The sequence below is a fragment of the Vitis vinifera genome, chromosome 7, assembly GCF_030704535.1.
Source record: "Vitis vinifera cultivar Pinot Noir 40024 chromosome 7, ASM3070453v1".
Lineage (NCBI taxonomy): Eukaryota > Viridiplantae > Streptophyta > Magnoliopsida > Vitales > Vitaceae > Vitis > Vitis vinifera.
Window position 1 is genome coordinate 11,311,401 of NC_081811.1, and position 13,213 is coordinate 11,324,613.

The window sequence follows — 13,213 nt, forward strand, 5'->3', positions numbered from 1 at the left end:
AGAAGAACATCACTATTTTTTTCCATACGCAGGGTTTTCCAAGTCAAAGAAAGATTTCTTGGGCAACCGGCCAAGAAAGAAAAAGCCACCACCTCTCCCTTCCACCACCTCACTTTCCCTTCTATCTGGTGCCACTCCCTTTACTTTCCAGATTCTTTGTTTATTTATTTTTTCATTTATATGATGCCCCATTTTCTTAATGCTGCATTAGGGTTCCCCTATGTGACCGAAATGCCCTTCTTCCATCTAAATATCATATTTCCAAAATGGGTTTTCAATAATAAAGGAAATACCTACAAATTTGATCCAAGAGTAAAGTTAATTCATTGAGAATTATAAAGCAACTAGTATTACTAACAATTGAAGACTTAGTGATACTTTTTGAAATTAAATTAATCTTCTAAATGATGGCGTGAACATATTAATGGGGGCAATTAAACAATCAATATTTTGTCCGATGAAAAACAATAAAAGAGCTAGAGAAAGAAGAAAAAAGGGCTTTTGTGAGAGATGTGAGACAAAAAGTCAAGAATGCTTTCATTTTCTTCGGAACACCCATTCCAAGAAAAACAAAAAATGTAAAAATTGTCATTATAGAGATGTATGTTCATCAGCCACTAATTTTCAGAGCACAATTATTACAAGAGTTTGCCCATTCCTTTCATAATAAAAAAAAAAAAAAAAGGAAAAGAAAATAATGAGATAATCAACCTAGTGGATGGCATTAAAGTCATTTCCAGACGATAATTCAAATGTCCATGACTCAAACATGGGTTTATCATATAGTTTCGGGGTAAAAAAAGAGGGGCAATTCGGTGAATTCTCCTACTTATCCAGGCAACTTTCATATATACTCCCATGTTAAGTAGGTTCTTTGGTTCTCAACAAATGTGTATCGAATTTCAAAACCCCCTTTCCATTCACTTTTGTTGAAGCTTCTTCGCTTTCTCTCTCCCTTCTCTCTAAAGCTCTTTCTCTTCTTCTTTTTAGCATTGGAGCAGCTGGTTCATGGATATTGATCTCTTGTGGGCTCTTGGGGGGTGGTTTCTTGTTCCTGATTGCATGGCAGCATTTAGAACAACAACAATCTCTGAAACCTCCACAAAATCACACCCTTTTCTTCTCTTTCTAGCCCTTCTCTTCATCCTCCTCATCCTTGTCCACCCTGCTCACCAGTCAAGGCCTTCAGCCATGGATTCTTCAAACATTACTCCATCCCAAAGGCTCCTCCTCTCTTCAGACTCATCTCCCACTTCCACTGTGAACCTGCACCCCAAGCAGACCCATGCCTCTTCTTCTCCCTCTTCTTCCTCATCCGCGGCGTCTTCTCGTAGAGAGTTTAAAGCCGGTGCTCATGAAGTCCCCAGCGGCCCAAATCCGATATCGAACAGGTAAGCCAGAAGCAGCTAAGCTCATTTGCAGTGGTACTGTCTCATGTGAAGCCGTTGAAGATGATGACAGAGAGTGTAACAGAGTCATTTATTGTACTATTTGTCATCTTTATGGTCATTATCTCATCATTCACCATTAATACTGCTTGTCCTCAGTGAGAGGTTTGTTACCTTCTTTGTTATTTGTTAGCATTACTTTCTTTTCTTTTCTTTTTTTCTTGGGTTTTTGTTTTCTTTTATTAGAATTGTATAGCAAGAGAGATACTCTATTTTTATATTCCTATGTATCCCATCTATATGTTTCATATATAGATGATGATGTTATGCGTATTGTTGTTATTTGGGAGAGAGGGAGACAGAGAGTCCACAGTTTATATATATGATATTGGTTTGGTTTATTCATAAATTTCTCTTAGTGGCTTGCTGTTGTTGGAAGTAATGATCCTGATGAAAATCTAAAATTTTTAGTGAGAATTCTAAGTCTCTTCTGAGATGATCTGTCTTTAGCTTTGACAAATTTAGCTCTTATCTTTCAAGAACAGCCATGAGAAATCACATATTTCTCTTAGTGGAATGCTTTCATTGCCAGAGATGATATGACCTGAAAATTACAAATTCTGGTGAGAATATAGTAAGTTTCTGCAGATGCTCAGTTTGATGAATATATTTCTCTCAGTGGGTTGCTGTTTATGCATGTGATGATACTGAAAATCAACAAGTTTTAGGGAGAATTGCAAGTTGCTGCAGATTTGTACAGATCAGTCTGGTTGAGTTTTCATGAATCTGTTACTTTTCTTCCAAGAAAGAGTATGAGAGACTGATCAATGGCTTTGAGTGTTAGAGACAGGAAAGAGAAGATGAGCCGTCTAGCATGGAGGGCTAGGGGTTCTTTTCTTGCAATTGGGTTTTCAAAGTTGATGACAGAGAGGGTTGGATAAGAACGGAATCTGATGCATGGAGGGAGCAGTGGTGTCAGATCTGTACACAGTGAGGAGGAGGACCTTTTGTTTTGCCTGAGAAATTATTTGATAGGGTTTTTGGACTTTGCTTTTGTCCTCTCAAACACATCATCCAAGAAAGCTGATACCATTAGTCATGAACATCATGATTTCACAATAATAACAGTACCAACTCATCCATTTCTTTAATTGTTTGAACAACCCATTCCCAATCATACGCCTTATGATGATGATTTCTCTCTTTTGAAATGTTCAACAATTTCTGAACAGCAAACATGACCTAGTTTGACTCCACTCCACTTGGTCAGAGGATCAGATGTGGAGATCTCACACCTACGCAACATCTAGCATATGAAAACTTACACTGTTCATTACATTACTAGCACATGTATGCTTGTGGGCTATTTATTGCCTTGCTGTCCTTTGTTTTTGATTGGATGGAGGAATTGCACGGGGCTCCATTAACTCAACACACGAAAAGAGAGATAACAACAAAATGTATGAGCTGATCAATGTCATCAATAACATATATACATATTGAAGCGCCCTGCAATAAATGGAAAAGAAAATTCATGTATATCCAGATTTGGTTTGCACGAATTTGCTCATCAGTCATGATCTCTTCAACAAAGGAAAAACATCCTTTTTTAATTTTGTGCACTCCATTGTGAAAACTTTTAGCATTAATTGGGATTTTGTATCTTTAACTTGAAGATTAAAGAGTTCACCATTATTTGCGACCTTTATCAAATTGCTGCTTTGGGCTTCAATGAATTAGGAAAACCTACAAGCGTGTGTATGAATTAATCTGCTAAAAGGGTTAATTTAATTGACCTCTTTTAAAGTTTTAGTTAAGTACAGCTAGTTCTCATTGATTTAAAAATTCGTCAAATACATCCCTTATTTTGAATTAATTGAGAGATTAATAAAAATATTAAATGAGAAGGATATGAGAGACATTTGATCAAATTTCAAGCTAATAAAGGGTATGTGTGTTTAACCAAAACCTCAATGGAGGTCAATGAAATTAACTCTATATTAAAAATATCTTTATAATTAGGCTTACCAAAGGAAAAGAAACAAAAAGAGTTTTTAGGAGAGAAGAATGTCATTCACCTCTTTGATCAACAAATTCAGTATCTATTTATTGATTATTAAAAAGGTGACAAGAATAAAATAAATATTAATATTTTCAAACTTTCACTAATTAAACTTCTATGTACTTCAATAGATGATAAAAATAGTGGTAAAAAAAAAAATATAAGTGATATTATCCTTTACTTTATGATATAAGTTATGTTTATGAATAATGGGCGTCACTCGAGTTTCCTTTTTGAATTCCATTAATCCCCTCTTCCTTCCGTTTTTTAACAATTGACTAATGGTTGAAGGCCTCACCCATTGCACCGTTGTCTTTCATTTGTAAATATTTGGAGCAACTTCACAGTCTGCACTCACTGGAGGTCTTGAATGAGGCGAATTTGGTTATTGTTCCCAAGATATGGTGACCCCTTTTGCAACCATATAGAAAAATGTGTTTGAATATGGTATGGAGTACATGATTTCAATAACCGGCCTGAAAGAAGAACTAGGGGTCTTGTATACTGTGATTGAGAAGAAGCTCAAAGCCATTCAACTATGGATGAAATCTGAATGAGGTTATGTACCATGACTTGATTTTAGGCTAGTTATATGATGTGACTAGGGATCCTACGTAAGAGGTTTGACATTAAGGGTAAGATTGATTTAATGGGTTAATGGGTAGTTTAAGGGATCCAACTATTTAATAACAATCTAAAGCCCAAAGGATAGGCAAAGAGGTTGTAGACTCATGTCAAGCCCAAAGCTAAATTAATGAGTCCACAGACAAGTCATCAACTATTCAATAGCAAACACAAAAGGTTGTGGTGGTTTCGGAAGTACTAAGAAAAGATTAAATGTTAAGAAAAATAATCTACTCATATTTGATTTTATCATAAAAATCAGAAAAATATATATATGTATATAATTAAAATTAGTTAAAAACTTATGTATTGATCTAAAGAAAAATAGAAATATAGATGAAAGCAACAAACTCAAAATCATAACTAAGCAATGGAAAAATAACATAGTTTTATAACCTCAAAGCAAGTATAAAAGAATGTAGCATGAGTAGCCTCACTAACAAACAAAAAAAGACACCCCAACTGTTCTATGCAACTGTATTACTAACAAAGAAAAAGGAATGTAGCATCCAACCGTATTAATAACAACTCCTCGAGACCATTCTATGCAACACAAGATTTAGATTCGATTAGAAAATGGAATACGTTAGAGTCAACAAAAATCCACTAAACAAAATCATGATGTGTGAGTCTTAGGTTGGTTAGCCGTGAAAGCCATTTTTGAAGTATAACATGACTAAAATATGATGGAGTGGTTCGCAACTATGTATCTACCTGTGACAAGTACCCTTAAACCATTCTTTACATGAGGTTCAAATTCAATTTAGAAGAAATTATATATGAGGAAGCGAATAGAAATACACAGTCAAACCATGATGTACAACTTTTAGGATAGTTAGATCGTAAAACCATTTTTAAAATAGGGTCAATTTCACTCATGTTTCTTATGGTTTAGATAAAATAATCTTAATTACTATAAGTTTGAAATTTCGTCAAATGTCTTCTTTATCATTCTTATTTATTATTTTAAATTACCTCATTTTTTTTATTCAAAATAAAAGAGGTATTTAATAAAATTTTAAACTCATAGTGACCAAACGTATATAGTCTCAAGGTGAGTGAAATTTAACCCAAAAGGTAAAATAGCTACATAATATTCAAAATAATTGATCAAGTATATAAGTAATGAAATATGTATACAACTATTGATTTAGGCATATCTAAGGTTATGGCTTGACAAATAATCATAGTTTACAAGAAATTGAAATCCTAATATCAAAAGCATCACATCAAGGCACCTAGAAACTACTGATGTCATGTCCATTCTGAACTCAAAATCAGAAAACATAGTTCAAAAAACAATAATCATGTCACAATGCCTTCATGCTTGTTTAGTAAAATTTCCAAATAATGCTCACATTTCAAAACAATAAGTCTTGCATGTAGTGGGTTCCATTGCTTTGAGTTGTTATATCAATATTTCCATGTCATAGGGATCAACATTAGTTGCACAACAGATTAACAATACAAGAAATTTCACCTTCTACCACAAATTTTTTGGCCATGAATATGATTTCACCTCTAAAGATGATATTGATGTAAAGTTTTAATTGAATGTGAAATGTGGCCAAATTATTTGTGACGACATCATAATTTTTAATAACAAAATATTTCACGGTGCAAAATATATTGGGAGACAAAAATCTAGTGCCATCCCAAAAGGTAAATACTAGGTAACAAAATTATGTTGTTGTAAAATATATGTGGAGAGAAAAATCTTAACAGTGGGAGACAAAAATATTGTCCTAATACCACTAGATGAAGGAACAAAGAAAATTATTGGGGAGGAAATTATTTTATTGTAAAAACTCAATATTGGAGACAAAACTATTTCATCCCCATTAAAATGCATATTCCTTTTTTAAAATGAATTTATCATTTTTCAATTTATTTATACTATTGAATACTTAACATGATTTATTTGTTTTTTGAGAAAGTTTCATGATACTTTAATATTCATGAAACAACACAATTATTATTAAAGAAAGTAAATATTATTTAGAAATAAGGTGATATTGTCATTATTATAATATAAATATAAATATAAATATATATAGTATTAAAATTTAAATATAATAATGACAATTGTTATTATATTTAAATTTTAATATATATATATATATATATATATATATATATATATATATATATATATATCATATATTTATATCAATATGTAATAATATTTAAATTTTAATACTATGCGTAATAAAATAAAAATTTTAAAATTTTTTAGCTAATGTTGAAATCTTCAATTCTGGATATCATACTCAAGATATGTGAAATGTAATATTTGTTTAATAAAAATATTATTTTATTTAGTATATAACTTGAAATTATATATAAAAGAATTTAATATGAATTAAATTGATTACCTAATTTTATTTTATTTTTTTAAAAATGGTTTACAATGTTTGGACCATAATATTATTAGTCTTCTTCTTGTTCTTGAGTATAAAAGCACAAAGATTAATCTAGAATGTATAATATAGTAAAATTCTAATCATAATATATTTTATTTTTGTAATATTTTATTTTATTAATGAATTTATAAGATAATAATATTTTTTGTAAATTCTATTATAATATAACCATCTATTATTCTTCTAATCTTATACTTCCTATAAAATAACTTATTTTCTTTTTCTCTAAATATTAATTTTATTTTGATGTAAATAATTTGAACTATCCTTAATAATATATAATATAATAAAATAAAATAAAAATACATTGAGATTCATTTCCATGTATATAACTTGATATTTTATATATTTAAAAATGTTCAATTAGGAATTAGGATTAAATTGATTATATTATGCAAAAATAAAAAAATTAGTTACCATGTGAGAACCCTAATTTTATTAGTCTTCCTTATGTTATTTATAGATAAAAATCAATCCAAATTGCAAATGTACAAATAAAATAATTTTAGTTAATAGTATAAACATTCATTACTTACCTAATTTTGTTCTTCCCATAAAATCATCTCATGTCCTTATTTGTAGGTACTTGATTTCAATGTTAATATTCTAAATTAAAGTATAAAACAAATTAAAAAAATATTACATTCAAATAACTTATTTTGTATATAAATTTTTATTTTATATATCTATAAAAGTCAAATTTGGATTAAATTGATTATACAAAAATATAAAAAGAGGTTTGACAACCATACCACTATTAGTCTTCTTCATATTAAAGTGGAAAAATGAATCCAAACTCTAAATGTAAAAGATAATGAAATTTTAATAGTAACTTACATTAATTTTTTCATAATATTATATTTTATTATAATTCATATATGAATTTATAAGATAATGATATTTTAATAATAATTTATTTCAATTCTTCTTATTTTTTTTTCTTAATTTTCTAATTGATTTTTTTAAAAGAAATATAAAAATTTATATATGACTTAAAGTTGATAAAAAAAAACTAATTTCTCTTTTAATAATTTGACAATATAATGTTTTACCAATCTCATATTTTCTATAAAATCATCTCATTTCCTTAATTTTTTTTACAGATATTTCTTATGGTTATTCTTTAGAAAAAAATTCTAATGTTAACTATATAAGACAATAAATTTATATTTTTAAAAATTAATCCTTTATAAACACTTTTATAAAAGTTTTAGTTAATTCTATAATAGTATAAGTATCTATTATTTTCATAATCTTGTACATCCTATAAAATGACATTATGGCTTTATCAAGAAGTATTTGATTTTAATGTCAATATTTTAAACTATCCTTAATAATTAATAATAAAATAATATATAATTATAAAAGAAAAAAAATCAAATTAAAATCATTTATTTTGTGTTTAACTTTTACTTTATATATATATATTAAAAAAATCGAATTTGGATTATATTGATTATACAAAATATAAAAATAGATTTATCATGTACAACCATAACATTGTTAGTCTTCTTATGAAAAAACATAAAAATAAATCCAAATTCTGAATGCATAAGATTTAAAAAAAAAAAAAAAAAAAGCACGTAAACATGAGAACCATAGTATAAGTCTTCATCATACAAAAACATAAAATTTAATCCTAATTGTAAATGTATAAGATAAAAAAAATAAAAATCATACTTCTTTAATAATATTATATTTTACTTTAATATGCATATGAATTTATTATATAATAATTAACATTTTAATAATAATTTACTTCAACTCTTCTTCTTTTTTTGGTTATTTTTCTTCTTAATTTTTTTTAGAGATATACAAAGGCTATGGATTACTTCAAAGCAAAAATATCTTTTCATAAATTATATTAGTAATTGTTATAATTCTAAATATAATCTATTATAACATTTTTTTTTCTTTTTAAAACACCATATATTTATAAGACCAAAAGAGATTGGTTTCTTTATATTTATCTTATTTAAAATATAAAATATTTAATCAATTATTTTTTAAGTAATCTTGATTTTTTTTTTAAAAGAATAAAAACTCAAAATAAAAACTTGTCCCAAAACTTGTTGTTTTATACTTGGAAACTTTAAACCAATTATCAAAATTTTAAATAATTAATCTTTTATAACATTTTTACTTATATAAAACTAGAAGAAATTGATTTATTTATATTTATCTTATTTAAAATTAAATAATATTTAATTAAGTATTTATGAAGTAATCTTCAAAATTTTGAAAATAATAAAAATTAAAAATTAAAAACTATCCCAAAATTTTTTACTTCAGAATTGGAAAATATTTAAAGAATTGGTAAGTAATATTGTAAAATATTAAATGTAAACAAAAATAAAAAAAAGAAATCAGATTAAAAAACTTTCCTAAACACTCCACAAAAATCCTCCATCCTACTTCTCCTTAAATAACATCTCAATTATTTCAAACCCATCACCATATTCATTGTCCATTACCACAGATTGTCATCAACTACTGCTGACCATGGACTATTGTTGTTGCTGACCGTGGACTACTTCTATTGTTTGCTTCTTGTCGTGGTCCCTTGGTGGTCTACAACATTGGAAAAAAAGCAAATCAGGTATGTTATCACCACTTTATATTTTTTACTTTTTTTATTTTTAGGATTTTTTGCTTATTAATTAATTAGATACAAAAAAATATTCTATGAGCTTCTAATTTTACCTTTTCTTGAATGGATACTTTGTTGTGTTTTGAGTTATGTAATAGGAGTTGTTTGTGGCCTATTATTAATGAATTCATAAATGCTGTTATAAACTTACCACCAATTATTCAACCCTAACCAATATTTAAGAGAGTGAGATCTTGATTATACATCATAATGTCTATCATTAAAGTTGTTATAGACACACAAATTTATGTATTATTCTTTCAAGGGAATTCAATTAGCAAAAATGAAATAAAGAAAATTAAATTAATATCATTTGTGTGATATATTTTCTTTCTATGGTTATAGATGAAATGAAAAATATATAGTTTTGTTTTTTTATTATTGTAGTTACAGTTCAATATATAAGTATATTTAGACACCCACTTTGTAAATTATTTTAAACATTAAACCAATTTTCCATTAGAATTGATAATAAGTGTAAACAATGAGTAAAGTTAAAAGTGTAAATAATGAATAGGGTTGTTTGAAATATGCATATAGAAACATTAGTAGGTCAAAGTATATGATCAACCATGACTAGCTATCCTTTTAAGTAAGTTAATTTATTTATCTTGGATATTGAGCCAATCGTCAAGTGAAATATAAAATATTTATATTTATTTATAAAGTAGTAAATAATGAAATTCATATTTTAAGATTGGAGTAAAGTAAAATTTTGTATCATTTTTACCTCAACTATATTATTTTGACATTTATATTAAATATTGACACTAATTTTGAAAATTGTGGATTTGAGGAAAAAACTTCAAAATTTATTATTGACACTATTTAATTATTATTAATTTATCACTAGCTTGTTTGGCATTTTAATACTCCTATAATTTGGGCTTGACGAAAATTTACCTTTTTATTCCTTATTTTATATATATTTTTTTATTTATGTATTGATTTTTATGAGAAAATAATTTATAGATATATTTCCTACTTATGAATTCAAGATATATAACATAGATTCATAGTATAGTTTAGACATTTCAAATGCTAAGATTGGAGTAAAATAAAATTTTGTATCATTTTTACCTCAACTATATTATTTTGACATTTGTATTAAATATTGACTCTAATTTTGAAAATTGTAGATTTGAAGAAAAAACTTCACTTTTTCAAAGAGGTTATTTGTATCAAATTACAATAAAAAACTATTTAATTATTATTTATTGGCATAAAAAAATATTTATTGAATAAAAATTAATTTGTCACTAGCTTGTTTGGCATTTTAATACTCCTATAATTTGGACTCAACAAAAATTTATGTTTTACTCCTTATTTTATATATATTTTTATTTATGTATTAATTTTTATGAGAAAATAATTCATAGATATATTTTCTACTTGTGAATTCAAGATATATAACATAGATTGATGACATAGTTTAGACATTTGAAGAGTTAAGATTGGAGTAAAATAAAATTTTGTATCATTTTTACCTCAACTATATTATTTTGACATTTATATTAAATCTTGACACTAATTTTGAAAATTGTAGATTTAAGGAAAAAACTTTACTTTTTCAAAGAGATTATTTGTATCAAATAACAATAAAAAACTATTTAATTATTATTTATTGGCATAAAAAATTATTTATTGAATAAAAATTAATTTATCACTAGCTTGTTTGGCATTTTAATACTCCTATAATTTGGGCTTGACAAAAATTTACGTTTTACTCCTTATTTTATATATATTTTTTATTTATGTATTGATTTTTATGAGAAAATAATTCATAGATATATTTACTACTTGTGAATTCAAGATATATAACATAGATTGATGGCATAGTTTAGACATTTCAAAAGTTAAGATTGGAGAAAAATAAAATTTTCTATCATTTTTACTTCAACTATATTATTTTGACATTTATATTAAATGTTGACACTAATTTTGAAAATTGTAGATTTGAGGAAAAAACTTCACTTTTTCAAAGAGTTTATTTGTATCAAATTACAATAAAAAAATATTTAATTATTATTTATTGGCATAAATAAAAAATTATTTATTGAATAAAAATTAATTTATCACCAACTTGTTTGACATTTTAATACTCCTATAAGTTGGGCTTGAAAAAATTTTACCTTTTATTCCTTATTTTATATTTTTTATTTATGTATAGATTTTTATGAGAAAATAATTCATAGATATATTTCCTACTTATGAATTCAAGATATATATGTATATTATAACATAGATTGATGGCATAGTTTAGACATTTCAAAACCTTTTGAACAAAGTCTAACAGAGTACTTAAAAATTATGAAAATTAAATTTTCATCTCTTTTAATAGTTCTAATAAAATGATACTAATCTCATTTTATTTACTATAGACATTCAATTAAACACTTAAAGATCTATATTTGTATTATTGCTATTATTAAGTTTAATATTACTTTAATATTATATTTTATATGCTTTTACAATTAAAAAAATATTTGAATAAAAGTTGCATCATACAGGTTTTACTAATGGATAAAAGTTATATGAATCTTTACGATAGATTGTCAGATGAATATGTAATTGGTGTTAAAACATTTCTTCAAGTTGCAAAAAATCATGTGGATCAAAATGGAAAGACTCGTTGTCCATGTAAACATTGTCAGAATACATTTTGGAAATCCATATATGACATTGAGACCCACTTATATAAATACAGAATAGGCACAACATATCAAAGATGGATTTTTCATGGAGAAAAAGTTTGTGTTGATTACAATGAAAGAAAGGATATGAGTGGTACTAATAGGTTAGATCATCATGAAACTTTTACTGTTAATGATGATGTTGACAACGATGATGAAATGATTAAACTTTTGAGTGATGTTTGTGGCCTAATACCAAATAGAGATGCTACATCTGAGGCAACGAATGTAGAGACCAAACATTTTGATGAGTTGTTAGGTGAAGCTGGAAAAAAGTTGTTTATGGGATCTAAATTGTCATCTTTGACTTTCATTGTTAAATTGATGCATCTAAAGGTTCTTAACCATTGGAGTAATAAATCATTTGATATGTTACTTGAATTGTTAAGTGAGACATTTCCTGAAGGTACAAATCTTCCATCATGTACGTATGATGCTAAGAAGATGTTACGGGATTTGGGTTTAGGGTATGAAAAATTCATTCTTGCAAGTTTGATTGTGCATTGTTTTGGAAAGAATATGAATTTTTAGATAAATGTCCTATATGTGATGAGGATCGATATAAGATTAATGATGGTAAAGGCAAGAAAATCTCACATAAAACCTTGCAATTTTTTCCTCTTAAACCAAGATTAAAAAGACTATTTATGTCAAGGCATACAATAAGTTATATGAGGTGGCATAAAGAAAAGTGAGTAGATGATGGTGTACTAAGGCATCCGGCTGATGCTGAAGCATGGAAGTTGTTTGATAGAATGTACCCCTCTTTTAGTAGTGAATCACAAAATGTGAGGTTAGGTCTTTCATCAGATGATTTTAATCCATTTGGTAACATGAGTCACTCATATAGTATGTGGCCTATTATATTGGTGCCATATAACTTGCCTTCCTGGAAATGCATGAAAGAACCATTCTTAATGATGTCACTTTTGATTTTGGGTCCACATTCTCCTGGAAGAGAAATTGATCTTTACTTACGTCCATTAATTGATGAACTCAAAGAGTTATGGCATGATGGCATAGAGACTTATGATGTCTCTATTGGTCAACATTTTAAAATGCATGCAGCAATTTTATGGACAATGAATGATTTTCCTGTGTATGAGATGTGATCCGGTTAGAGTACCAAAGGTTACTTGGTGTTGAGGAAATTTAAATAGTTTGCACGTGAGTTGTCCTAGTCTTTAGTGTGTTTGCTTACTTAGTCATAGGAGTTTGTTTTTAACGTGGGATAGTGCCTATTTTCGTGTTGTTTTCAGTTATGTATTAGCCTATTTACAGGTTGTTTGTTTATCAATAAAATGTGCAGAAATCATATCCTTTGCTTACCATTGTTAAAGTGAAAAATGTTGTGTTTGTTGTTTGTTTATATC

General features: G+C 27.1%; 1 protein-coding gene across 1 annotated transcript; it reads left to right on the forward strand.

The window, feature by feature from the left end:
* Window positions 1–863: 863 nt before the first annotated feature.
* On the forward strand, window positions 864–1,797 carry LOC100853965 (CLAVATA3/ESR (CLE)-related protein TDIF). Its single transcript, XM_003632320.4, has one exon. It carries the CDS (start codon window positions 1,009–1,011, stop codon window positions 1,393–1,395), a length of 387 nt encoding a protein of 128 aa, XP_003632368.1. The 5' UTR covers window positions 864–1,008; the 3' UTR covers window positions 1,396–1,797.
* Window positions 1,798–13,213: the final 11,416 nt, after the last annotated feature.

Bases quoted from the DNA above. Each gene is read 5' to 3' on its own strand.
- LOC100853965 (XM_003632320.4), top strand. From the start codon at position 1,009: ATGGATATTGATCTCTTGTGGGCTCTTGGGGGGTGGTTTCTTGTTCCT.